This window comes from Globicephala melas, chromosome 15 (assembly GCF_963455315.2).
Source record: "Globicephala melas chromosome 15, mGloMel1.2, whole genome shotgun sequence".
Taxonomy (NCBI): Eukaryota; Metazoa; Chordata; class Mammalia; order Artiodactyla; family Delphinidae; genus Globicephala; species Globicephala melas.
Window position 1 is genome coordinate 33964047 of NC_083328.1, and position 25987 is coordinate 33990033.

Here is a 25987-nt window from a genome sequence, read left to right on the forward strand (position 1 = left end):
ATGGCCACTAATCTACCATTGGTCGCTCTTTGCCCTTCAGAAGTTTAAAACATTTACTAATAGTCTCGAGGTAGCTGGGGTAAAGTCCGGAATAGATGCAGCTACATATTTTTGGTGGGAACATTAACTACTATACCTCTTTGCAGGCCTAATTGATAAATCTACCAAAATTTTAGTTGCATATAACATTTGACTCAGCAAATCAACTCAAAATTATATGCTATATATATATGCTCATGAAAATATTTTTTAAAACCTTAAGTAAAAGAGGTACCACATTATTTGCATTTTTAAAAAGAATGGAAACAATCTACATGTCCATCAATAGGAGACTAGCTAAAAAAAACCTAAAATAATAAATAATCAATCTTTATTAATAAATAAATAATGGTGCAACCACACCACAAAATACTGCAAAGTGCCAATACACATGCACTGATACAAAAAGCTGTTCAAGCAACATTAGTAAGTGAAAAAAAAGCAAAATACCGAATGGAATGTATATATGCTCTCATTTGTTCAGTGTAGGTTACACATGTGTGTATGAGTGTATACACGTGTGTGTGCGTATTATGTACGTATATGCCTAGATAATTTCAGGAAAAACTGTAGTTGCCTCCAGTGAGAGGAAAGGAGTCTTACTTCCTACTTCACATCTTCTGAGCAGTTTCAATTTTTTTCTACCACGATCATGCATTACTCATTTAATATAGAATATTAATAAAACAGAGGAAACGGCAGCCCTGAGGTACCAGATCAGTCAATTCCTGATCTAGAAATAAGTCAGTTCTGCCTCTTGGGCTGGAGCACAGAGAAGGCAAAGCAGCCAGGAGAGGGAGGAAGCTGAGTCCCAACACCAAGGGGACCCTTGGTAACTCTCCCCACCCCCACCTCCTCCCCCCAAGAGTGAGCAAACACGCTGCAGACCCCAGAACAGAATTGGCTGGCTGGCTGAGACCTACCATCAGTACTGACCATCTCGGGAGCAGGGCCCTGGGCACTACCAGGCCCGCAGACCTCCAGGGAGCCAGGATCCCTCAGCCCAGCCTGGGAGTGGGTGTCCTCCTCTGGGACCGGGGCAGGTGTCCACCGGGGAATGTGAGAGGTGCCCTGGGAGATGAGCTCGTTCAGGTAATGTTCGATCACCTCCTTCCCCTGGAGGTCAGAGAGACACATCAGTACCTCGGAGTTCAGCCTGGGAGTCGCCCCCTCCTGGCTCCGGCCCCAGCCAGCCTGACATGTGGCTACTGAGCAGCTGAAATTCAGCCAGTCCAAAGGGACATGTGCTGGGAGTGTTAAATACACACCGGATTTCCAAGACATAGTACCAAACGAGGAATGTAAAATAGCGCACAAATAAGTTTTATATTGATAATACGTGGATAAAATATATTATTAAAATTAAGTTCACCTGTTTCACTACACTAACAGGCCTCCACTCAGTGATGGGTCTGAGATCTTTAAACCAAGCAGTGCACAATGTCCCTCTGTCCAGAGAGTTTACTGCCCAAGCCTAGGAGCTTTAGGACAATGACTATGGTGCCCCCATTATGGACCGGGTGCTTTCCATCCATTATCTCATGTGATATGACTTTGATTAGAATACCCATTCTACGGATGAGGAGACTGAGGCTGAGGAAGGTTAAGGGTCTTGGGGTGGCAGATCGGGATCCGCAGGCTCTGAGGTCTGTGCACCTTCCTCTGCAGGACCTATGGAACCCGTCTCTTACCCTCTTGACGTTGGCTGTGTACTGCTTCATGGCGATCTTCTCCAAGGCACTTTCAAAGCCAAAGAAGGACCGGATGTCGAGCGAGGCAGACTGCTCAAAGCATGTCCAGTCTTCATTCTCAGGGTGGACCTGAAAGCCAGGCAGGGGCAGTGACATGGTTTCAGTGTGGGAGACGCCGTGCCCTCCCCAGGGGGCTCTCTTGGAGACCTGGACCAGCTAGAGCATGCAGTGGACAGCACATCACAGCCTGGCAACACCCAAGGGCAGCAGCAGTACCAAAGGGCCCTGCCCAGAACAATGCAAGGTCTAAAGCCTTAGAGAACAGAGAGCCCTCTCAGGAGGGACCAAAAGAAAGTGAGACCAATGTTCCCGTCCTTAAAAACTGTACATACGTAGTAATATATTTAAATAACATATTTAATATACCATTATAAATAAATTATACATAAATACTATATTTTATATTTAAAAAATATGTATTTATATATCATATCTTTATTATAAATAAATATGCATATATATGTAAGCAAAGACAAATTTCATGGACAGAGCTACTGTGCAGACCCAGCCTTAGTGCCTCTCAAACTTCCGTGGGCAGAAGCATTAGCAGGGCATCTGTTAAATATGCAGATGCCTGGGCTGAACAGGTCCAAGGTAGGGCCTTAGAATCTGTATTTACAAGCAGCCTTGGTGATACTGCTCACCAGCTGTTGGCAGAACTCACTCTAAGAAACACTACACTAAAAGTGACATAAAAAACTACCACCAACACCTCCCCAGAGGTAAACATCCTGGACTCAGTTTCTAGGAGGCTCCAACAGGAGCTGAAAATGTGGAAGGAAAAAGCGGTGAGAATTTACTGGATGCCTGCTGTATACGAGGCACCACACAAAGTGTCTAGGGACCAGACAGGTGAATGAGGCAAGGTCTCCCAAACAGGAGGCTGGGCAAAGACACATCAAAAACACCCAGGGGACTTCCCTGGCGGTCCAGTGGTTAGAACTCCATGCTTCCACTGCAGGGGGCGCAGGTTTGATCCCTGTTCAGGGAACTAAGATCCCGCAAGCCATGCGGCACAACCAATTAAAAAAAAAAACAAAAACCTGTAATGGGCCACATTTTTTACCCTGGAGTTACCACCTTGAGCTAACCATCTGGGATGTAGCATCAGCTAAGGGGCTTTACCTACATTACCTCATTTGCTTCTCCCAGTGCCCAGTGAGGCGGGTTCTGCTGCTGTCCCCATTTTACAGATATGGAAGGGTGGCCCGGGGAGGGGAAGCAATTGCCCAGTGTCACTCAGCAAGAAAGTGGCAGAGCTGGGTTCATCCCAGCAAATGCCTCCAAACTCCTCACTGCAGCCCCGAGGCCAGCAGTACTCGGCCCCTGCAGCCCCCATTCTCAGACCTCCCTCATCCACCTCAGGGTCTTCACACATGCTGTTTCCTCCTCCAGAACTCTCTTCCCAGCCCTCTCATCCTTCCGATCTCAGCTTCAGCGGCATGTCCTCAGAGAGGCCTGGGGGACACTGTTACCTAAGACACTGTCACCTCCTCTTATTTTCTGTAACTCTGGATCCCTTCTTAGTACTGTGACAAAGTTGTAAGTATATATTGATTTTTTTTTCTCATCTGTGTCTCCCACTGGAATGGAAGTCCCGTGAAGGCAATGGTCAGGCAGATTGGTCCACTGCTGGGTGCCCAGGACTTGTCAGGTTGCCTGGCATATAGTAGGCGCTCAATCAGTATGTACTGGAGAATAATAATTATCATTAATTACATTAAAAGTTAACATGAACTCTACTCATTACTCTGTAATGGCCTATATGGGAAAGAGTCTAAAAAAAAAAAAGAGTGGATATATGTATAACGGATTCACTTTGCTGTACACCTGAAACTAACACAACATTGTAAATCAACTCCAATAAAAAATTTTATAAAAAGTTAAACACGTGGGCTTCCCTAGTGGCGCAGTGGTTGAGAGTCCGCCTGCCGATGCAGGGGACACAGGTTTGTGCCCCGGTCCGGGAAGATCCCACATGCTGCAGAGCGGCTGGGCCCGTGAGCCATGGCCGCTGAGCCTGCGCGTCCGGAGCCTGTGCTCCACAACGGGAGAGGCCACAACAGTGAGAGGCCCGCATACCGCAAAAAAAAAAAAAAAAAAAAAGTTAACACGTATACAGGACTTAGTATGTGCCAGGCACTGCTCTAAGGGGTTCAGATATTTTACTTCATTTAATCCTCACCACAACCTATGTGGTAGGTACAATCATTAACCCCATCTTACAGGTGAAGAAACTGAGGCACAGTTTCATTAAGGGGGTGGGGAGGCAGGGTCTTGTATTTAGCCAATAAAATACAAGATGCCCAGTCACACTTGAATTTCAGATAAACACGAATAATATTTTAGTAAGTATGTCCCAAGCAGTTTTTGAGACTGCTTAAACTAATACATATATATCGGGGCTTCCAGCCCGCTGCTCACCGTGTAGCTGCAGTTCTCCTTGACCACCACGCGGCTGGCGAAGGTCTCGTTGTGCGCTTCGATGAGGAGAGTCCTCTCCTTCCAGTTCAAGATGTTTCTTTGCACGAAGACCACGTGCTCGACGCCTGCAATCTGCAGGGACAGGGCAGCAGGGACGTGCGTGCTGGACGTGAGGTGGCGGCTGGGGGCGCGAACCCAGAGTGTTGGCGCCTGTCACCCTCGGACCCCGGGACCCCCAGCCCCCTGCCCCGCACCTGCCCACCAGCCAGAGCCCGGATCCCCGACTTTTCCCCCTTCCCCCGACTTCCCGGACCCCGGGACTCCCTCTTGTCTCTGGTCCTCCTACAGTCTCAGCCCAGCCTCCCGGCCCTCGTCTCTCCTGGACACGGGAAGCCACCAGCCCAGAACGCCCTCCGGGTACCAATACACACTCACTCCAACGCCTGAACCCACACCCTGGTCCCAGGTTCCCCGCCCGCCATCCCCTACCACCCGTCCGGTCCCCTCCTCCGCGGGGTCCCTGGTTCTCCAGGACCCCCTCCGCGCCTACCTTCCGCAACAGCCGCGGGGCTTCCACCCGCAGGCGGCAGCTCCGCTCCACCAAGTGCACCGCCCCATCAGCGCTGCGGGACTCGCGTAGGACCTCGCTGCCCAGGAAGACCGGGATCTGCGGGCAGGTGGGGAAGCGCTTCTCATAGGCCTGGGGACAGAGGGGCGGGGGTGAGCGCCAAGGGGGCTGGGGGCAGCCAGAGCACAACCTTTCTCCCTCCAGCCCTCACTGGGCTGTTGTCTCAATTCCGAGAGGGGGTACCCAGAGAAGAGAAGAGAGTCCTGGCCTGTGCAAAGAGCAGTGACCACTGCCTGTATTACCAAGACCACCGTCTTAACATCTATTCTAGAGCAGTGACACAGGAGTGCCTGAGCTATGACTTGGCAAATCACGTTTTGACTCTACGTTTGAGTTTTTGCCCTGGGAAGGTAGAGTGGGCTAGCTTGGGGCATTTTATTTATTTATTTTTGTCTTTTATTTTTTATTTTATATTGGAGTATAGTTGATTAACAAAGCTGTGTTAGTTTCAGGTGTACAGCAAAGTGGTTCAGTTATACATATACATGTATCTATTCTTTTTCAAATTCTTTTCCCATTTAGGTTATCACAGAATATTGAGCAGAGTTCCCTGTGCTATACCGTAGGTCCTTGTTGGTTATCTATTTTAAATATGGCTTGGAGCATTTTAAAAGAAGATATCTTTTAGAAAAAAGCAATCGACAAAACCAACACCCCTTCATGATTAAAACAATAAAAAACAACACTCAACAAACTCGGAATAGAAGGGAGCTTCCTCAGCCTGACAAAGGGCACCTACAAAAACCCCAGCTAACATCATACTCAATGGTGAAAGACTGACACTTTCCCCCTACGATCAGGAACTAGGCAGGGATGTCTGCTCTGGCTGCTTCCATGCAACATTGTCCTGGAGGTTCTAGCCAGGGCAGTTAGGCAAGTAAAAGAAAGAAAAAGCATCCAGATTGGAGGATGAGAGCTCAATGCCAGAAGAGCCAGGGTCAGAGCCGCCGGGGGGCATACCAGCATCCGTGGCTGACTGTATTCAAGCAGGGTTTGCTCCAAGAGCCTGTCACAGCCACGTGTCCCAGAAGCAAGGATCAAAGTGAGCTCCAAAAATAGTGCCGGCATCTGAGGACACACACCTCCTTCCCTTCCCTCCTGGCTCCTGGCAGGGAGGCGGGACCACCCAGCTCAGAAGGGCAGAGACGCAGGAGGGACAAGGAAGAGATGCTTGGTGCTCTTGGTGTCACTCAAGGTCCCGCGAGGCCAGCCCAGCACATCGTCCGCCAGGGTCAGGAGGACAGGGCTGCCTCCATGTGTAGAGGCTGGTTGCTTTGTACAAACACCCCAGGGTTAGAATAACTCTCCTCAGGGGAGAATGCACAATGGCACTCCTGGGGGTCTAGCCTCAGGGCTGGCAAGGGAGGCCCCCTGAGAACTGTGTCTCCCCTACACATCTCAGGCCACCTTGAGCCCTCTTTCAGAGGAAGGCATTTCTCCACTGAGGAAGGAGCTGCATAGCAAAGTAAGCAGAGCTTGGGGTGGGGTCAGGCGCCTGGCATGAAGCCCAGCTCCACCTCCAGAAGAAGCAAGTCCCTTCTTTTCTCTTAGCCATTTCATCATCTGGAAAATGGGTATATACCAGGTTGAGTATCTCAGGCAGAGCCTGGAACATAGTAGGCACCCAGGGTTTTTATTCTCCAGGCAACAGGACTCAAATGGTGGCACAGTGCACATTTTCAAGAACTGCAAACAACACCCTCCCAGCCCCTTCTGAGCAGAGGGAGAGCCAGAGGAGCTGGGCTCTGCCCCACCTCCGTGATGGGCAGAGGGATGCTGACCTTTTTTTGAAAGTTTATGGAGGGAAAAGGGTGCATGTGTCAGAACTGGTCAGGCTCAGTTTGAGTTCCTGCTACCTTCTCACTGCATGACCTTAGGCAAGTCGCTTGCCCTCTCTGAGCCTCCATCTCAACATCTATAAAATGGGCTGGTGGTAAGGATGTCACTAGACCACGTCTCAGAGCAGTTGGCACACAGTGAGGCCTCGACTCTGCTCCTCCAGCTGTGTGCCTTCTTCCATTTAATCCTCTGAATGGTGCCCTCATTTGACAAATGAGGAAACTGGAGCCCAGAGACACTAAGTAACTTATCCAATGTCACACAGTGCAATATGGTGAACGGATTTAAATCCCAAGCCAGCCCAGCCCCTGCTCCCTCAGGAACCCCTTGCTCAGCAGCTTGGAAACAGCCCAGACATTTTCCCCCGGGGCCATGTGGTCTTGATTTCTCTACCCTCAGTCCTTCAACTCCTGCCAAGCAGTGGCCACACTGCCCCTGAGCATCTCCAATTCCTCTGTTCTGCAGTCTCTCTCCTGCTCCCCAGATGGAATGACATACTCAGAACAGGCCTAGATGCCCGGAACAAATCCCACTCTTACTCTTACACTCCTTACTCTGTTCCACCATCCCACCTCCCACTGCAGCCTCCTTTTCTCTGCTCCAGCCTTGCTGTTTTTGGAACATGCTGTCATAGGTTGAATTGTGTGTCATCCACCCCTAACAAAATTCATAGGTTGAAATCCTAACCCCCCCCCAGTACCTCAAGATGTGACCTTATTTGGAAATAGGTTTGTTGTGGATGTAATTAATTAAGATGAAGTCGTATTGGAGTAGGGGGGAGGCCCCTAATCCAATAGGACTGGCATCCTTTTAAAACAGGGAAATTTGGACACAAACACACAGACAGAGAGAATGCCATGTGAAGATGAAGGCACAGGTTGGGGTGAAGCCAAGGAACACCAAAGATTTCCAGCCACACCAGAAGCTAGGGGAGAGGCATGGAACAGATTCTCCCTCGCAGCCCTCAATAGGAACCAGCTCTGCCGACACCTTGATCTCAGGCTTCCAGCCTCCAGGACTATGAGGTAAAAAATGTCTGCTATTTAAGCCACCCAGTTTGTGGTACTTTGTTATGTCAGCCACAGGAAACAAATATACCCACCAAGCTTGTTCCTGCCACAGGGCCTTTGCACTTGCTGCTCCCTCTTCTTGGAACACTAATCAATCCACCTGACATCCAAGGGGGAGAGAGGTTTGAGTCACAGGGGCTTCCAGAGGGTAGGAGACCTGGATTGAAGGCTCAAGAGATGTTCTGGCTTCAGGGACTCATCTGTGCCAGCCCCCCTTCCTGGGACCTCCTCCCCTACCTTCATCCCTGCAACACTGCCTCCTGTACTGTTCTCTGTCCTGTTCATTTTCTTGGCAGCACTTATGGCACCTTCTAACCATATACGTGCTTGCACATGGCATACCCAAGGCCTGGGCTATGTGTTTTTTTTTTTCGGCACTGAACTCAGACATGTGCCCATCTCAGTTCTTGGGCTAACTAGGGCTAACAAGGAAAAGCCGACGGGCAAGGAAAGAAAGAATGCAAACTTGCCAATGGCCCAAAAAGCCCCAAGAAAGGGGTCCAGGGAGAGAAATGACAGGCCGTTAGTGCAGTGCACACAGCCAACCGAACTTCACCAACTTCCTGTTGTTACAAACCTCTTGTTGGAAGAATCCCGTCTGGCACCCCCAGATAACGGCGGAGCTGATCAGCAGCAGACGGGCTCTTGGACACAGCTTTCCCTGACTGTGTGAGGGAAGGCACTGCTGTTTCAACAATGGTGCCACCCCAAGCACTGTGGGGACCCCAGAGCCCAGGCTCCATCTGGAAGGCAGGGGGCCCCAAAATAAAGAGTCTACCCCAGTGCTAATTCTCCAGGGTCAGAGGCTGTCAGCCAGAGATTCCCTGGGGTTGTGAGGGCTGGTGTTGGACACCGTTGTTATGGTGACATTTACAGAGGGCTGACTGCACCATTTTGTCCTCATGACATCCCGTTGGGATGGAAACTAGTATTTCCCCATTTTACAGATGAGCAAGTTGAGGCTCGAGAAGGCAGAGTGACTTGCCTCTGGCGTCACAGGGCCAGGAAGTGGTGGGGTTGGATCGCAGGCCCATCTGACCCAGCCCCCAACCCTGAACCTCCCAGTCCTGCCTCTCAGTGGACATTGGCTACATCACAAATGTCAGTGTTTTGGAAATCCTGAATCCTGCTGGCCCAAAACCCTCAGATCAGGGGCCCTTTGCCTTTGGCAGGTGACAGGGTCTTACAGGATCAGGTAGTTCACAGGACCCTCCCTGTGTTGGAAACCAGCTCACACAGATAGTTTTATCCCTACTTGAGAGCCTCAGACGCTGACTGCTATCCCCACAAATCAGGCCTGAGCTTCTCCCAGCTGGACAAACACACGCTGTGGCCTCCTCGGGGACACAGGGTAGCAGAAGGATTTGGTTTCAGCCCTTCCGCCAAGTGATTGGAGAGGGACACCCACGCATGCCAGCTCAGAAAGGGAGCTGGTCCAAGGCTCAGAACCTGCCCAGGCAGGGACAGGGCTGGGGCAGGCAGAGGCCAGTGGAAACTTCTATTGAAGGTCTCCTACGAGCTGCCCATCCTGCAAAAATCCACATCAACACACTAACCATGTGGAAAGGGGAGCCTAGATTCCTAGCCAGACTTGCCCATTTCCAGGCTGGGTAACCTTGAGCACAGTACTTCCTGTTTCTCCCCGAGAACACGATTAGTCTATAACATGATTACTCTATAAAGGGAAGTAATCATGAAACCTCCCAATGAGTGCTCAGTTGTGCCTCTTTCCTTCTTTCCCGTGTCACAACTGCTGAAGTAAAAAGTCATCAGCCCTGAATCCCTAGTGCTTAGCAAAATACCTAGCATGCAGTCGACACTCAATAGACAGTACATGATAAAGGAGTGAAGGACAGTGTAGCTTAGCCATGAAGGTTGTGGACTCTGGGGCTTGGGTTCGAATCTCTACTCTGCTTACTACCAGCTCTGTATCCTTGAACAAGTCATCAAGCTCTCAGTTCCCTCCTTCCTTCATTTGTTAAAAGGAGAATAAGAAAAGTAGCTGCCATACTGAGCCATCAGGGGAATAAAGGAACCTGTTTTGGTTAAGTGCTGAGAACAGTGCCTGGCACATGGTTCATTCTACATAAGCATTTGTTCAATAAATTTAAATTTTAAAAAAGAGTGAGATTCTATAAAGTACAGAAAAGCTATTTCTGCTAATCACTTGACAGCTGCTCCCTCCTCCCCTCCCCTCCCCTCCCTCCTTCCTTCCTGCTCTTCCTCATGCAAATTCAAAGGAAGCTGGAATGCTGCTTACCCCAAACCTTCCGCCAAAAGTGGGAAAAGAATATCCAAACCACACCAACATATTCTAGTCCAACACTTCACCTTCTCTTTCCGTGCTGCAGGCTGGATTTGGCACTGACAACCGTGACCATTGCACAAAGTGTACCCTCCCTGTCACACTCCTCAGGGGACTTTCTTGTCCACCCCCAGCTTCCCCCACAAGCCTGGGAGACCCCAGGACAGACGTATCAATCCTCTCAGGTCCCCCAACTGTTTTTTTAAATTGCAATATAATTCTTATACCATAAAATGCACTCTTAAAAAGTGTACAGTTCAGGGACTTCCTTGGTGGTCCAGTGGGTAAGACTCTGCGCTCCCAATGCAGAGGGCCCAGGTTCGATCCTGGTCAGGGAACTAGATCCCACACGCCGCACCTGCACCTAAGAGGCCGCATGCCACAACTAAAGATCCCGCATGCCGCAACAAAGATCCTGCGTGCCTCAACTAAGACCTGGCGCAGACAAAATTAATTAATTAATTAATTAAAAAAATAAAAATAAAAATGTACAGTTCAGTGGATTTTAGAACACTCACAAAGTTTTGCAACCATCACCACTCTCTAATACCAAAACGTCTCATCACCCCACAGAAACCCCACACCCATCACAGTCACTGCCCTTTCCCCCCACCCCAGCCCTAGGCATCCACCAATCCACTTTCTGTCTCTATGGATTTGCCTTTTCTGGACGTTTCATGCAAATGGAATCATACAATACGTGGCCTTTTGTGTCTGGCTTCTTTCACGGAGCATTATGTTTCTGAGGTTCATCCGTGTTGTAGCCCGTGTCAGTGCTTTATTCCTTTTCACAGCTGAATAATATTTCATTGTGTGGATCCCCCAGCTCTTGGCAGAGTTGCTCAGAGTTGCTGAAGGAGCCATCAGACACCCGATGGCAGTAGTTACATCCCCGCTGATGAAGACGAGCAGACGTGGGTGAACCAGGGCAACATCACTGGAACATTTTGAAATGACTGCTGTATACAATCTATAGAAACAGCTGTACCCAGATGGCCCTGGAGCTGAGAAACCTGCTGCTATTCTAGTCAAAGGCAGCTCAGGAGACAAAACGATGGAGACAAAAGAGTCAGAAGGACCCAAGGGGCAAGGCTGGGATATGGTGAAATGGCAGAGACAAGGCAACGCATGGGGTTTAGACACTGCCTCTGCCACCTGCCAGCGGGGTGACCTCAACTTAGCTTCTCTGAGACTCAGTTTCCTCAGAAAGAAAAGGATGATGATGATGACAATGATACCGACTCTGTAAGGGGTGTTGAAAAGATTAAAGGGAGTTAAGGTGTGTGAGGCATTTAGCACAGTGCCAGTCACCACACAGATTTCTTTTTTTTAATGGACGAGGGTAAACCAACAGGTTCTTGAATTGATATTTGTACACCCATGTTCACAGCAGCATTATTCACAGTAGCCAAAAAAGTGGAAACCACCCCAATATCCATTGACAAATGAATGGAAAAACAAAATATGGTCCAGCCATGTAGCGGAATATTATGCAGCCATAAAAAGGAATGACATACTGACACACGCTACAACGTGGCTGAACCTCGAAAACATAATACTCAGTGAAAGAAGCCAGACACAAAAGGACAAATACTGTATGATTCCACTTATATGAGGTCCCTAGAGTCGTCAAATTCATCGAGACAGAAAGTAGAATGGTGGTTGCCAGGGACTGGGGGAGGGAGAGAACAGGGAGTTAGTGTTTAATGGGGACAGAGTTTCGGTACGGGAGGATGAAAAAGTTGTGGTGATGGATGGCGGTGACGGTTGCACAACAATGTGAATGCACTTAATGCCACTGAACTGTACCCCTAAAAATGGTTAATTTTGTGTTATGTATATTTTACCACAGTTTTTTAAGAGGGTAAGCCATCTTCTGGATGGTTTATAGCCCTACCAGATTGTGATTTGGAGTAGGGTATCATGTCTGTGTTTATTTGTTTATAGTCAATGCCTCTGTCTCTAGGTCTGTTTCCTTCCCCACTGGATTCCCCAGCGGCCTCGTAGCACACCTGGGACACCATAGACACCCAGCCAATATTTGCTGAAGGAGGGAAGGAAGGAAGAGGAAGGAAACCAGCCTCCCTTTGCCTGGCTGGGACCTGGTGTCCTCCTCGTGAGGTCATGCCAGGGGAACGTCTGGCCTCTCTGGCCCTGCGGGAATGTGTAGCCCCTCCGCTGGGCCAGGGCACTGCACAAAAGCCTGCTGTGGCTTCTTACCCACTCGTGGGGAGCGGAGTGGGGAACAATTCTCCTGTGAACATGCCCTGCTCCCACGGACTTCCGGGATCAGCTGGTACCCCTGATGGTTCAGGGAGAGGCAGGGCGGCAGTGAGGCCAACCCAGAGTATTTTGACACTTAGTGCTATGTCAGGATCATGATGGGAGGGAAATGCTATTTTATTTTTATTTTTTTATAAATTTATTTATTTATTTATTTATTTATGGATGCATTGGGTCTAGAAAGCGGCAAGCAGGGGCTACTCTTCATTGCGGTGCACGGGCTTCTCATTGCGGTGGCTTCTCTTATTGCAGGAGCATGTGCTCTAGGTGCGTGGACGTCAGTAGTTGTGGCACGTGGGCTCAGTAGTTGTGGTTCGCAGGCTCAGTAGTTGTGGCACACGGGCTTAGTTGCTCCGAGGCATGTGGGATCTCCCCAGACCAGGGCGCGAACCCGTGTCCCCTGCATTGGCAGGCAGATTCTTAACCACTGCGCCACGAGGGAAGTCCCGAAATGCTATTTTAGGTTTTCTAAGTGTCTCCGAAATGCACCCAGCCTTGGTCAACTCTGCTTCCCCAAGCTCTCCCTACCTCTGGGATGGAAATGCCCCCTCCAATCCACTTTCCACACCTTCCCAAGCGCCGAAAGTCCTTGAAGAAATGAACTGACCCCACCAACAACTTTCTAAATCACAGGGGCCCAACTAAGTAAGCCACATTCATTTCTTCAAAGAAACAAGTTCCGCCCCAATTACAAATCCTGCTACATGACATTGCCTGGACACTCTCTCTCTCTCTCTCTCTCTCTCTCTCTCTCTCTCTCTCTTTCTCTCTCACACACACACACACACACACACACACACACACACACACACTGCAAGCTCTATGAGGGCAGGAAGGGATCATGTCAGCAGAACCAGGTCAAGACAAAACGAGAACAAGACAGACCATGTCTCCCCCTTTCTGAAGCTTAATGTAATGAAAAAGACCCATATAAACAAATAAACAAGCAAATTCCATATAAACAAGTAGGCAAGCAAATTAACAGAATAATGATGCATTTCAGGAAGTGCTAAGAATCACCTAGTCTGTAGCTCCTGCAACCTGGCAGGGTGCTTGGCACACAGTGGAAACTCAATAAATATTGATGGAATGCATACGTGCAAGAATTAACGCATGCATAAACTAATGAATGAGGGCCTAAAGTTGATTTCGGGGCCCCCTGAAATCAGATTACTTTGCTGGGCAGTGGATCACCTCCGTTCTCCCAGCCCAGATCAGAGCCCGTCAGGGCCCTGTAAGAAATCCAGGGTGGAAAATGTTGCTTCCCTTAATCTGTTAGCAACGGGATCAGATGACAGGCTCCAGGGAACTAATTTAAACTCATTTAAATAAGGCCCCAGCTGCTTTATTAAAACTACATCCATAACAACGATTCCAACTTTAACTGCCTGCCGTTGGTTTGGGCTGCAAGGATTTACCTTCAGAGGCTGCTCCTTATTAATAACCCATTTGCTAACTTACAAGCTGTTTATCAATACAAAGTCCAGGTCTTTAAATATTTTAACACTTAATTGCTACCAACAGCCCTCACCTCTATAACCTTTCCTCCGGATGAACAGCCAGCCTATTGCTTAGGAAATTATCACGCCGTCTTCCTTCTTTAGGTTTGCAGAATCTGAGATGACCACAAAACCACAGGGCTTTGAGCCCCACAGGGACCCCTGGGCAGTGGATGGACAAGAGGTAGCCGGGTTACTTCTGAAGCCACGTCAGCCACTGGCACATAGATGTTCACTGAACATCAGAGACAGAATCCAGGATGTCTGGCTGTGAGCTCAGGCTATGGGGTCAGATTCCCTAAATTTGAATCTCTGCCATTTAGTAATGATGCCATTGACTGAGAGTTATGGGCTGAATCGTGTCCCCCCAAAAAGCTATGTTGGATAACTAACCCTGGGTACATCAGAATGTGGCCTCATTTAGAAATACGGTCTTTATACAGGTAATCAAGTTAAAATGAGGTCATTAGGATGTTCTTACAAATCCAAGATGACTGCTGTCCTTGTAAAAAGGGGAAATTTAGGGAATTCCCTGGCGGTCCAGAGGTTAGGACTTTGCACTCTCACTGCTCAGGGCCCAGGTTCAGTCCTTGGTCGGGGAACTAGGCTCCCACTAGCTGCACAGCGTGGCCAAAAACAAAAAAAAAAGAAGAAATTTGAACATAGAAGTGCACACACACAGGGAACATACCATGTGAAAGTTGGAGTTATGCCACCACAAGCCAAGGAGCTCCAGAAGCCAGGAGAGAAGCCTGGAGCAGATCCTTCCCAAGTGCCTTCAGAGGGAACACGACCCAGGTAACACCTGGATCTTGGACTTCTGGCCTCGAGGACTGGGAGGCAATACATTTCCGTTGTTCTAAGCCACCCAGTTGTGATGCTTTGTTACGCGGCCTTAGCAAACAAATACACTGACACAGGGACAGTCTCCTTAACCGCTCTAAGCCTCAGTTTCCTCTTCTGCTGCAGCTGAGGCTGCTGTTAAAGTACTTGCCTCTGAGCTGGCCGGAGGGGGTGGGCACACAGGGTGTTCGTTAAACCTTTCTGGACTGTTGTGATCAGCTGCCCTCCAAGAAGCCAGGGACTGTAGGTTTTGGCTCTGCTCTCCTTTGCAGGGTTCTGATGGGGTGTGGACATTCCAGACACAAACCTGATGGTAACTGCCCCATGGGACGGCTTACTCGGCCCAGAGGCCACCCCAATAACTTCAGATCCTCAGCCCTGAGAAACAGCAGAGCTCATGGTTGGAGATGTAAACTCTGGAGCCAAACTGCCTGCAGTTAAGTCCACACCTGCCATGTGTTTGCTGTGCGGCCTTGGATAATCCATTCATCCTTTCTGTGCCTCAGTCTCCTCAACTGTAAAATGGGGTTACCCAACGAACCTAGCTCATAGGGTAGTTCTGAGAAGCACATGAGTTAATATTTGAATGGACTCAAAACTAGTAGGTGCTGTGTACATGTTTGTTAAATAAAATTTAAAATAGAATCTGCCTAAATATTCTAAATAACAACCACCATTCACAGCAGGGGTTTCTTTGGAAGGAATAGGCCCACACAAAAACTTGTGCATCCGTGTTCACAGCAACGTTATTCATAATAGCCCCAAATTTGAAACAATCTAAATGTCCATAGGCTTGTGAATGGATAAACAAATGTGGTCTATCCACATAACGTGAATATTATTCAGCCACAAAAAGGGTTGAAATACTGATAGATTCTACAACCTGGATGAACCTTGAAAATATTATGCTAAGTGAGAGAAGTCAGTCACAAAAGGCCACATAGTGTATGATTTCATTTATATGAAATGTCCAAAATAGGCAAAACCATAGACAGAGAGTAGATTGGTGGTTGTCAAGGGCCAGGCCCGACGGGGAAGTTTAGGAGATAATGATTAAAGGGTATGGGCTTTCTTTCTGGGGTGATGAAAATGTTCTAAAACTGACAGTGGTGATGGTTGCACAACTCTATGAATATAGTAAAGACCCTTGATTTGGACCCTTTTTTTTTTTAATCATCTCTATTGGAGTATAATTGCTTCACAATGGTGTGTCAGTTTCTGCCCTACAACAAAATGAATCAGTTACACATATATACATATGTTCCCATATCTCCTCCCTCCCGCGTCTCCCTCCCTCCCACCCTCCCTATCCCACCCCTCCAGGCGGTCACAAAGCACCGAGCTGATCTCCCTGTGCTATGCGGCTGCTTGATTTGGACGCTTTAAATGGGTGAATTGTATGGTAGGTGAGTTACAGCTCTTAAAAGCTGTTAAAACAATAAATGATAATAATACACTTAAGGGATATTTCATGAGCATTAAACAACATGCCAGGCTCTGTCCGGGTACACATGTCCCTTCACTTAATCCTCATTTCAGCTCTCTGAGGAGCAGAGGCCTTTATTATCTCCATTTCACAGGTAAGAAACTGGAGCAGGGACCCAGCTAGAGGATCCGGCTCGTAACCTCCACCCATTCAGGAGAAGAGCCCAGATGAGCTGGAAATCATTCACAACAGGCTGTAGGCTGACCAGAGAGTGGCCTTCAGGGCTCAAGTAACCACAGTCCACAGTCCAAAACATGGTCTTTGTGTTCTACATACTGGGATCTCCACAAAGACCCCCCACCTTCGGGGACCCCACATTCAAAGGGACAAGGGATTCTCTCCAACCCTGATAGGCAGCTGCCTCCATTGTCTTAATTGTATTCCTCTGCTTACCAAGATAATACAAGCTCATTGTTTTGAACCCAATAATACAGAATACTATCAAGAAAGGAGAAAGCAAAGGTCCCTAGAATTCCATCCTTCAGAAACAGAATTCACGTCAAGGAATTTGGCCCAAGGAGAGAGATACCCACTCAGTGGGTTAGTTACATTTTTGAAATGAAAGAGAGAAATATTTTTTTTTTTTAATTTTAAGCTGGATCTAGAAAGGTTGCCTTAGTACTATTTTATAACCAATTCCACAAACCCAGTTTCAGTGGTTTGTGAACTTCAGTGGTTTGGTGGATTTCTGAAGAAGTGAAGGGGTACTTTGATTCTCAAGTCAGTTTTGTTAAACAGAAAAACCAAAAGCCAGCTTGTCTGGTCACTCGGATGTGGTCAAAATAGCTGAGTTCATCCGAAACTTCCCTGGCATCTGACCCAAACTGAGGGCAAGTGTTTAGCTGAGAAACAAAGACCGACATTAAGTGCAGAAAAACCCTTTTGTGCCCGCACAGCGAGTAAGTTATGTTGAGTTATGCAGCTATTCTGGGGACAATGATGTTTTGTAAACAGTCGGCAAAGTGGCTTTGTCGACAATGTTGGCGCAGTTTGGGGCCCTTTCACCAACAAGGACTGTATGGAGATAAGGCGACATAGTATTTGAAAAATACAAATGACAAATTAGTACAATACAGATAATAAATATCTGAAAACTTTTGTTTCCTGTTGTACCCACAAGCATTTATCCATCAACCCCTAGAGATTGTTAACAGCTAGGGGAGTAAACTGAGTCAATTATGGAACTCAAAGCTGACAAAATACACTTCACATATTCCAACAGTCCTATTAATACAATCTTAAGTGCTAAGTCTTAAGTCTTAGCAGGCATTTTTATTTTAAAATGCAATGATTGTAAATATTTTTTTGAGAATCCTAAACATACTACATTAAATTTACATTTATTAAGCCCATGCAATAATAAAAATTTGCTAGTTTTCCATTCTATAGTCGTTTGTCTCAGCTTCTTGGCTTCATGGCTTTCTGGGCCATAGGTTATCCCAGAAAAGTGGGGACAGTGTCTCTCTTCTATTGAGTGAATGAATGAATGAATGAATGAGTCCTAGGGTCAGAATATGTGAGCTGTCTGGAGCCTTAGACAGAGGATGATTATTTATATTTAGCTGCCATTTATTGTCCACTAAGTATAGACCAGGCCCTGTGCTGGCCACCTCCCCTCCCCCACCCCCCACCACACATGCGCTACAATCACCTTCAATCCTAGTTACAACCTTATGAGGTGCATATAACCAGGCCTATTTCACAAAGGAAGAAATGGGGGCTCAGAGAAATTCAGTGACTTTCTAAATACACACAGCCAGAGCACAGCCAGGCAACGGCAGGGACGCAGCACCTCTGACTGCACATCCCTAAGTCTCTGGGGTGTCCCACCCCCATTACAAATGAAGGAAAGTCACACAGACAACAACACAATAACAGTAACAATAACAGTAATAGCATTTGGTCTGTGCCAGACCTTGTACTGGGAGCTTTACATGTGTTGACTCAATTAATCCACAACAGACCCCCAGATTTGGAAACCATGTAATCCTCATTTTAGAGACGGAAAGTGCAGGCTCAGAGAGGTTAAGTAACTTGCCCAAGGTCACCCAGCTTGTCAGTACAAGCCCAGGCCTGCTCCTGCTTCTTTCCTGACCTGGACCCATCTACACATTACAGCACGACATGTATGGATTACTGCAATGATGCTTTTTCATCTTTTATGTGACATACGTAGGTAGATTCATAGAATAGGTTAGGGGAGGACACACACACAGAGCTGTCAACTGATATCAAAGTCCTTGGAAAGAAGGCTGGGATTAAGCAACCAAGGGTGGGATGAGGACAATGTGGGTGGATTCTGGTGTTTCTTACACTTTCAGTACAATCACTTAAAACACCATATGGTGTAATAACAGGGACAGCTGCATTTAGTGAGCACCTATTGTGTGCCAGGCACTGAGCCAGAGGCACCGGGCACTATTTCATTCACTCCTCACCACAACCCCATAGCACTGCCTCTGTTTTACTGGGGAGGAAAGCTCTGAGAGGCAGAGTGATTGGCACCAAGAAGGAAACCCACGTCTGCCTGTCCCCAGCACCTGCCCCACGGTGCACAGACCACTGATCCAGGAGGGCCTGGGAGACAATTCTATGTTGCATAGTTAGACAACTGCTCTCAGACCCTTCCTGCCCACACGTGCCCACTCTCCCCCTGGTCTCAGCTTCCTTGAAGGGGAGGGGAGGGGGTGTGTGAGCAGAGGGAGGACATGGGGGGTGTTGTGGTCCTGGAATTACCCCCTTGTCCCCGTGCAGGTCCAAGCCCGGCTCTACCTCTTCCTGGCCACAGAACTTAAGGCCATTCCTTCACCTGTCTGAGCTTTGGTTTAATGGAGGTAAAATGAGAATAATAAGAGCTTCTGGGAATTAAACAAAACAACGTATGTAAACTTAGCAAACCCTCAGTGAATGGCTGCTGTCATCATCCTCATTAGAATATGTACCATTATTATTATTATTATTATTACTATCAGTACACAAAACGACAGCCAGCAAACAACTCAGCCCTTGCTATCCTTGTTTTCTGACAAAGGAGATCAAGATGCAAACAGATAAGCTTCAGTAAGGAAAAGAAAGAAAGACCTTGTGTTTGGGTCAGCGGGCAAGGGTTCTAGAAGTTGTGGGGAAAGGTGGGATGGCCTGGTTAGAAGCTGGACCCACAAGGTTAGTGGAGTAGCTCATTAATTCCTTCTGATCTGGGGATCCAAGGGTCTCCGTCTCCCTCCCATCATAGCTGACCTCTTGTTTCCCTCCAACTGTTACACAAGGGGCCCCAGGGTCAGAGGTCACTCACCGCCATGACCAACTCAAATGGGTACTTGTAGACGCAGACAGGAGACTGGTACTTCTGCACCATGTTCTCGCAGGACCACCAGCGGAAGCCAGCCAGGCAGGAATGGGCACAGAGCCTGGGTGAGGGTATCTGGTGAGGGAGCAGCTCCCTCCACGGGAAGCAGGAACCCTGCCCACTGCTCCCCCAGCAAGGGGCAGGCCCATCCCTCTGGCCCCATCCACACATCTCCCCTGCCCTCAAAGCAAAGGGGCCGATGTGATTCCCAAATTACTTTGGGCCATGCCCCAAACACTTGCCCTGTCCATTACTCAATGCCCCAGACCACACTCACTCCTCAGGAGCAATCAGTACCCCCAAACGTTCCTCCATCCTCATGCTGAGGGCCCCCGGAAAACCCCATAAAGCCACCCACCTGGAAGCACACACATTCGCAATTCTTACACTCCCACAATTCATTCACCCACTGCACCCCACAGCTTACCATGGGCGTCCCGACCCTGCAGTCCCCCCAAGAATCATTGCACCTGCCCTCCCATTTTCCTCCAAGACACCCTAACATACGCACACAGTCTTCACCAAATTTCACACGCACTGTCTCTGCCACACACGCGCACACATGCACGACTCCCCTCCCACACGAGACCGCCCTTGCATACGCACTCAACTTTGCACACACGCCCAGCTCCCTGGAGCACGCACCTACTCAACTCCATGCTCGCACACAGCATCCCCTCTAGGATGCGCATAGAGGTTCACACACACGCACACACACTGATGCATGCGCCCACACGCATGCACGCACAGGTCCCCCGAAGCCCCGCTCACCCTAGCCCTCGGAGTCTCCGAGACGCAGCCCCGCGGCAGCACGGAGCTGAGCCCGCCCGGATCCCCCGCGGCCGCCTGTCCCAGAGCGCAGCACCTGGGGCGGGGCGCAACCGCGATCGCTGGACCCCGCAGTCCGGGCCGGCGATCGCCGAGAGTGGGGCGTCCTGACCAGCACACCCTGCGTCCGGGCCGGTCAGGGAGGGGCCTGCGGGAGGGGGGAGCGCTCCAGGACCCGGGACAGCGGAGGTCCCGGCCTGGCCCCGCCCCCGCCCTCCCTCTCCGCTCAGCCCCGGCCCCGCCCAGATTTACCCCCTGGACAGGCCCCGCCCCAGACTGGCCCCACCCCAGCCTTAGCCCCTCCCTTCATTTTTATGCATCCTTCTTTGACCACGTCCCCACCCCGGCCCTTTCTCCAGACTGGCCACTCCTCATGCAGGCCAAGCTTCCATAGGGTCCCGCCCCTAAAGCACGCAGCCTCAGGGGTGGCTCAGCCCCAGGAAGACCCCGCCCCAAGGCTCCAACCCCAGTCTAGCTCTGCTCCCAGGCGAACCCTTGCCCCACCCAGCCCCGCTGGCCCTAGTACAGTTCACGTTTGGCCCCTTCCCTAACTCGGGTCAACCCCCTCCTCCTGGGCTCTGAATCTGCTCCCTCCACTGGCTACGCCCCAGAGCCCTTCTGGCCCTGCCCTAAGACGCCAACGTGCATCTTTCATTCACATGCTTGCTTTTACAGAGCTCCTGCTAAGTGTCAGGCCTTTCTAGGCGCTGGAGAGTCATCAGTGAACACAACAGGTAAAAAATCCTTGCCCTCGTAGAGTTTACATTTCAGTGGGGGAGACAGACATTAAATAAATAAGGCAAATGTATAGTACTATGTGAGATGGGGGGAAATACCAAGGTGAAAAAATAACCAGGGAAGGGATTCAAGAAGCGAGCGGAGTGAGGGTACAATTTAAAACAGGGTGGACTGGGGCTTCCCCGGGAGGGTGACGATTTCCCATCCTTCTCACTTTAGCTCACAAGTAAACCCTCCCGGCCTTCCCAGGATCCCGGGGACCCAGCCTTCCTTCCACAGCCCTCCCTTCCTTCTCCCCATCTGTTTGTCCTGGAGGAGCCAAGAAGCTGGCTCTGGACAGCCTTGTCATCCGTGTATTCATTCACTTGACATTTACTAAGCACCTACTATGTGCCAGCACTGTGTGACTTCACCCATTTGCAAGAGGGAGTCAGACAAGCTGCCTGCCCTTGCGTGGCCCACAGTTCTGGGCAGGGACAGTGTGTACAGGGAGACAGACAGCGCTCTGTTTAGCAAATATATGGTTGCAGCTTGTGATAAAGAGCCCGTTTGCTTCCTTCCTAGCGTGTGTCACACTCTGTAATCACCTTATTTATTCATTCATTTTATTTATTTGTAGGTCTGACCCAGGAGACTGTGAGCTCCGCAAGGGCAAGAGACCGTGTCTGTCTTATTCATCTGCCCCACGTCCGCAGGATCTTACTGGGGACATGGAACACGGGTAAGTACTCTGCGTTTTCTTGGTTAAGGTTATCAAGAATGGAAATGGAGCACACGGTTCCCATCCCTGCCACAAGGTGGCAGCAAACGACAGTCCATGGCTCCTGGGGTCGCCACCAAGGGGAATTGTCGAGGAAGATGGGAGTCCGGGGTGTATCGCTGGACCCGGGGTTCATCAGGGAAACTCATGCTCCTCCTGGGCGTCAGTGCAGGACGCGTAGTGAGCATTCACACTGTTGGCCGTTGTTACAGCACGAAAGGCATTGAGTTGGCACAAAGTAACCACAAATTAGGATGTTTACACCTGGAAAGGTGGGGCGGAGCAATATATCCCAAACTCTCCAACTCCTAAGACTTCCCTCAGCAGGGTGCATGTTGAAATCCCGTGCACTGCTCGAAGAGCCTGGGAACGTGCTTGTTTAACAAGCTCCCCAAGTGGTTCTTCTAAGCGGACAGGCCTGGCGGTGTGGGGGGATCTTGGAGGTCATTCCTAGCGCCTGGGGATCCCAGGATGCTTGGAGTAAATGCCAGCCCTGGGGAGGGAGCCGGTGCGCTCTCGTAAGTGGGGGAGGTCCGCTCGCAAGAGCTCCTCCCAGTTGTGGGCGTGCTCACGCTCCTATTATACTTTTCCACCCAGGCTGAATCGTCCTGGCCACCCCACTCGTGTCTTCTTGGCCACAGAAGGTGGCAGCTTGGGGGAGTAGGAGCTGGCGTGGGAGATAAAGGGGTTGGGGGCAAGAAAAGTCACGAGGAGCAGAGGAGAGGCCCTGAGACTGCGGGGAGTCTCCAGGTCTCCTGGCTACCATCAGCGCCGCCCCTGCCCGCAACCGGTGAGGAGGCCACTGGGTTGCGGGGGGGGGGGGGGGGGTTGGGGGGGGAGGGGTGCGACCGCTGCGTGGGTACAGAGAGCTCAAAGTGGAAAATGGGGCCTAGAAGGGAATGAGAGTCTCACTCCCTCCTCCTCCAGCCAAGAGAAGCGAATTAGTAATAGCACCACCTGCCACGTGCTTCCTATTCCTATCAATCACTCCTACAGTTTATTGAGCACTTACTTGGCACGTGCTGTATCAGGCACAGTTCGAAGGCTTTACAAACATTCACACATTTAATCCTCAAAAATAACCCCTGTAGGGATGAAAATGTTTTTGCGCTCCACAGAGGTGGTGGTTGCACAACACGGCGAATGCACTAAATTGCCACTGACTTGTATGCATTAAAATGGTTAATTTTATGTTATATAACGATACCTAAATGAAAACAAACAAAGCAAACAACCTTTTAAGGCCAAAACTCTGTTGATCCTTGTTATAAAGACAAGGAAACTAAGGCACAGGGAGGTTGAGTAACTTGCCCTAGGTCACACAGCTAGTAAGGAACTCAAACCCAGGACTTCTTGCCCCAGGGCTGCAGCGGAAGTACCCAGAAGATGTGATTTCCCAGCCTGAGCTGCAAAGATATCCAGGCATCCTGGTTCGGGACTGAGGAGGTACCAAAAGAATGGGCTGATTCGATGGGAACACTTGGAGGCATGAAGTCAGTCTCAGGGGCGGGACGTTCAGCCTCTATCTGCCGCTTCCTTCTTGCCCTGTGAGAATGACCGAGCCACAGCTGCCTTTTGGTATGGTGGGTTTTGAAGACTCCAGAAACCACCTCGCATGTTTGAATATCTTCCCACAGTTGGGCCACTGCCACAGGAAATTCAGCCATCAGTAATGCATTTATTTGAGTAAAACACTGGGCCCAATCCAAACACAGATGCCCCCAGAAGGCATCCTGCAGGGAAATGTCCTCGGAAAGCTTAATGTGACACTGCGGGGAGGGGGCGGGGGAGCTGGTGGGGAGTGAGAGGGTCCAGAGTCCAGACCCTTGTGGGGACACAAGCGGCCCTTGATCTGGGCCCTAGAATACATAAAGGCCCTGGGAGGGTGCTGAAGCTGGAGAGAGTGGGACATTTTTTTTATTATGATAAAACATACATAACATAAAAATTACAAATTTTAACCATTTTCAAGTGTACAATTCAGTGGCTTTTAGTACATTCACAAGGCTTTGCATCCATCACTGCTGTCTAGTTCCAGAACATTTTCATCACCCCAAAAGAAAACCAATACCCATCAAGCAGTCACTCCTCCTTCCTCCCTCCCCCCAGCTCCAGCAACCCTCAGTCTGCTTTCTGCCTCGCATCTCATTTGTCCTGGGCTGCTCCTAATCCTGTTCCTTCTTCCTCCTCCCAAGAGCAGAGCTCAGAGACCTCCTAGATTGGGGACCTTCCAGGGCCATCAGGGTCATTGGCAGTGTGGCCATGTACAGGTATGTAGGTTGTAGCCTGCACAACTCTGTGTGGTTGTCCTGGTCATTGGGCCACTTTAACTGAGCGGAGGCTGAGTCCAGGGGAGCCTCACCCAGAGGGCCATACAGCCAGGCCCCACCCACCTCAACCCCCAGCCCACCCCCAAGTCCAGTCACTTCCACACAGGCTTTGGGATTCCAGCAGGCGCTACATGTGGAGTTGGGGTCCAAAGGCAAGTAAAGCCTCTGAGCCCCAGGAGCTCTCAGCGAGGAGGGGAGGAAGTGAAAGGAAGGTAGGATGCCCCAGGAGAGTCAGCAGGGAGCTAGGGAGGGGGCTGGGCGGCACAGTGGTGAGTGCTGGGTGCCGGAGTCAGGTTGGCCTGGGTGTGAGTTCTGGCTCTGTTACCTTCCAGTGTCCCTGCAGTGTATGTGGCTGCAGTGTCCCCTCCTTTAACATGGGGATAATGCGGAAATTATTCAGCCTTAAAAAAGGAAGGAAAGGTTCATGGATGAACCCTGAAGACATTATGCTCAGTGAAAGAAGCCAGACACAAAAGGACAAATATTATATGATCCCATTTATATGTGATACCTAGAGTCGTCAAGTTCACAGAGACAGAAAGTAGAAGGGTGGTTGCCAGGGCATGGAGGGGGGAGTGGGGAGTTAATGTTTAATGGGTGCAGAGTTTCAGTTTTGCAAGATGAGGAAGTTGTGGAGATGGATAGTGGTGATGGTTGCACAGCAGTGGGAGTGTATTTAATGCCACTGAACTTGCACTTAAAAATGGTTAAAATGGTAAATTTTATGTTATGTATATTTGATCACAATAATAAAAAAAAAATCACATTGGAAAAGTCTGAAACAAAATAGTGGTAAATAGTGCCAGCTTGGAGAGAGGGTCCATCTCCCATGAGACTCTGTTGAGAGCATGGCGTTGAGATGGAAGGGGAAGGAGACACCCACTCCCTGACCCCCTACTCTTCCACCTCCACCCATGACCTTCCTTTGGCCCAGAGTCACCATGATGGTGGCAGATAAAGTCCCCTGTGGGGAAGGGAAGAAGGGACCCCATGTATGAATTTCCCACTGCTGTTGTAACAGATCAGCACACTCTTTAGTGGCTTAAAAAACAACACAAATGTATTATCTTACAATTCTAGAGGTCAGAACCTGAAATCAGCCGCGCTGGGCTACGATCAAGGTGTCGGCAGGGATGTACTTCTGGAGGCTCTGAGGGGAGAATCCGTTTCCTTGCCTTTTCCTGCTTCTGGAGCCTGTGTTCCTTGGCTTGTGGCCTCTTCTTCCTTCCTCAAGCCACATCTCTCTAATCTCTGCCTAAGTCGGGCATCCCATGGCCTTCTCTGCTGATGTGTCTCTGTCTCCAGTCTCCCTCTGCCTTTCTATTATAAGGACTCCTGTCGTTGGATGCAGGGCCCACGGTAAATCCAGGATGATCTCATCTTGAGATCCTTAGTTTCATTACATCTTTAAAGACCCTTTTTCCAAATAAGTTCACATTTCCATGTTGCAGGGGGTTAGGACTTGGACTTGTTGTCTTTGGGGGACCACCATTAGCCCACTGCAGGGCCCAGCTTGCGACTGTACCCTGGGTTGATTTGCCTCTCCTGGGGTGCTCTCCCCCATGTCCCTGCTCCTGTGCCCAAGGGTCACTTTCAAAAGCAAAGCCCCTGCACCCAAGCTCTGTGTTCACGGGGACCTGGGCCAGGACCGCTGTGGCCTCTGACTCCTCTAGGTTGAAAGGAGGAGTGTCGCTCTTGCCTTTCAGCAGATTAGATGTTACGCCAGCCCCCCATCCAAGTCAGATCAGCGCCGGGGAGCAGGGACGGGCAGAGGAAGAGGTAGGGCTGCGATTGCGTTGAGTCAGAGGTCTGGGAGGG

The 25987-nt window shown here is 49.5% G+C and overlaps 2 protein-coding genes across 9 annotated transcripts in view; one reads left to right on the plus strand and one right to left on the minus strand.

The window, feature by feature from the left end:
• Positions 1–20547, minus strand: part of SEC14L5 (SEC14 like lipid binding 5) — a 42747-nt gene extending 22200 nt beyond the window's left edge. For 4 of the 7 annotated variants that reach the window (XR_009559036.1, XM_060284894.1, XM_060284893.1 and 1 more), the window contains exons 1-6: positions 19941–20040; positions 19460–19574; positions 4765–4914; positions 4215–4346; positions 1731–1859; positions 963–1155 (exon numbers count right to left, since the gene is read on the minus strand). Coding sequence is in view for 6 of the 7 variants with exons in the window: in XM_060284894.1 (XP_060140877.1) it covers positions 963–1155; positions 1731–1859; positions 4215–4346; positions 4765–4914; positions 19460–19574; positions 19941–19978 (757 nt within the window). In the remaining variant the exon portion in view is untranslated. Of the gene's footprint in view, positions 1–962; positions 1156–1730; positions 1860–4214; positions 4396–4764; positions 4915–19459; positions 19575–19940; positions 20041–20284 lie in introns of those variants that run through there. The other 3 variants (XM_060284892.1, XM_060284891.1, XM_060284895.1) reach the window with 3 other exon arrangements.
• A 490-nt stretch (positions 20548–21037) lies between these two features.
• Positions 21038–25987, plus strand: part of PPL (periplakin) — a 57759-nt gene continuing 52809 nt past the window's right edge. Inside the window, exons 1-2 of one of the 2 annotated variants that reach the window (XM_030883861.3) lie at positions 21038–21075; positions 21699–21800. Coding sequence is in view for 1 of the 2 variants with exons in the window: in XM_060284884.2 (XP_060140867.1) it covers positions 21790–21800 (11 nt within the window). In the remaining variant the exon portion in view is untranslated. The remainder of the gene's footprint in view (positions 21076–21698; positions 21801–25987) is intronic. The other variant, XM_060284884.2, reaches the window with a different exon arrangement.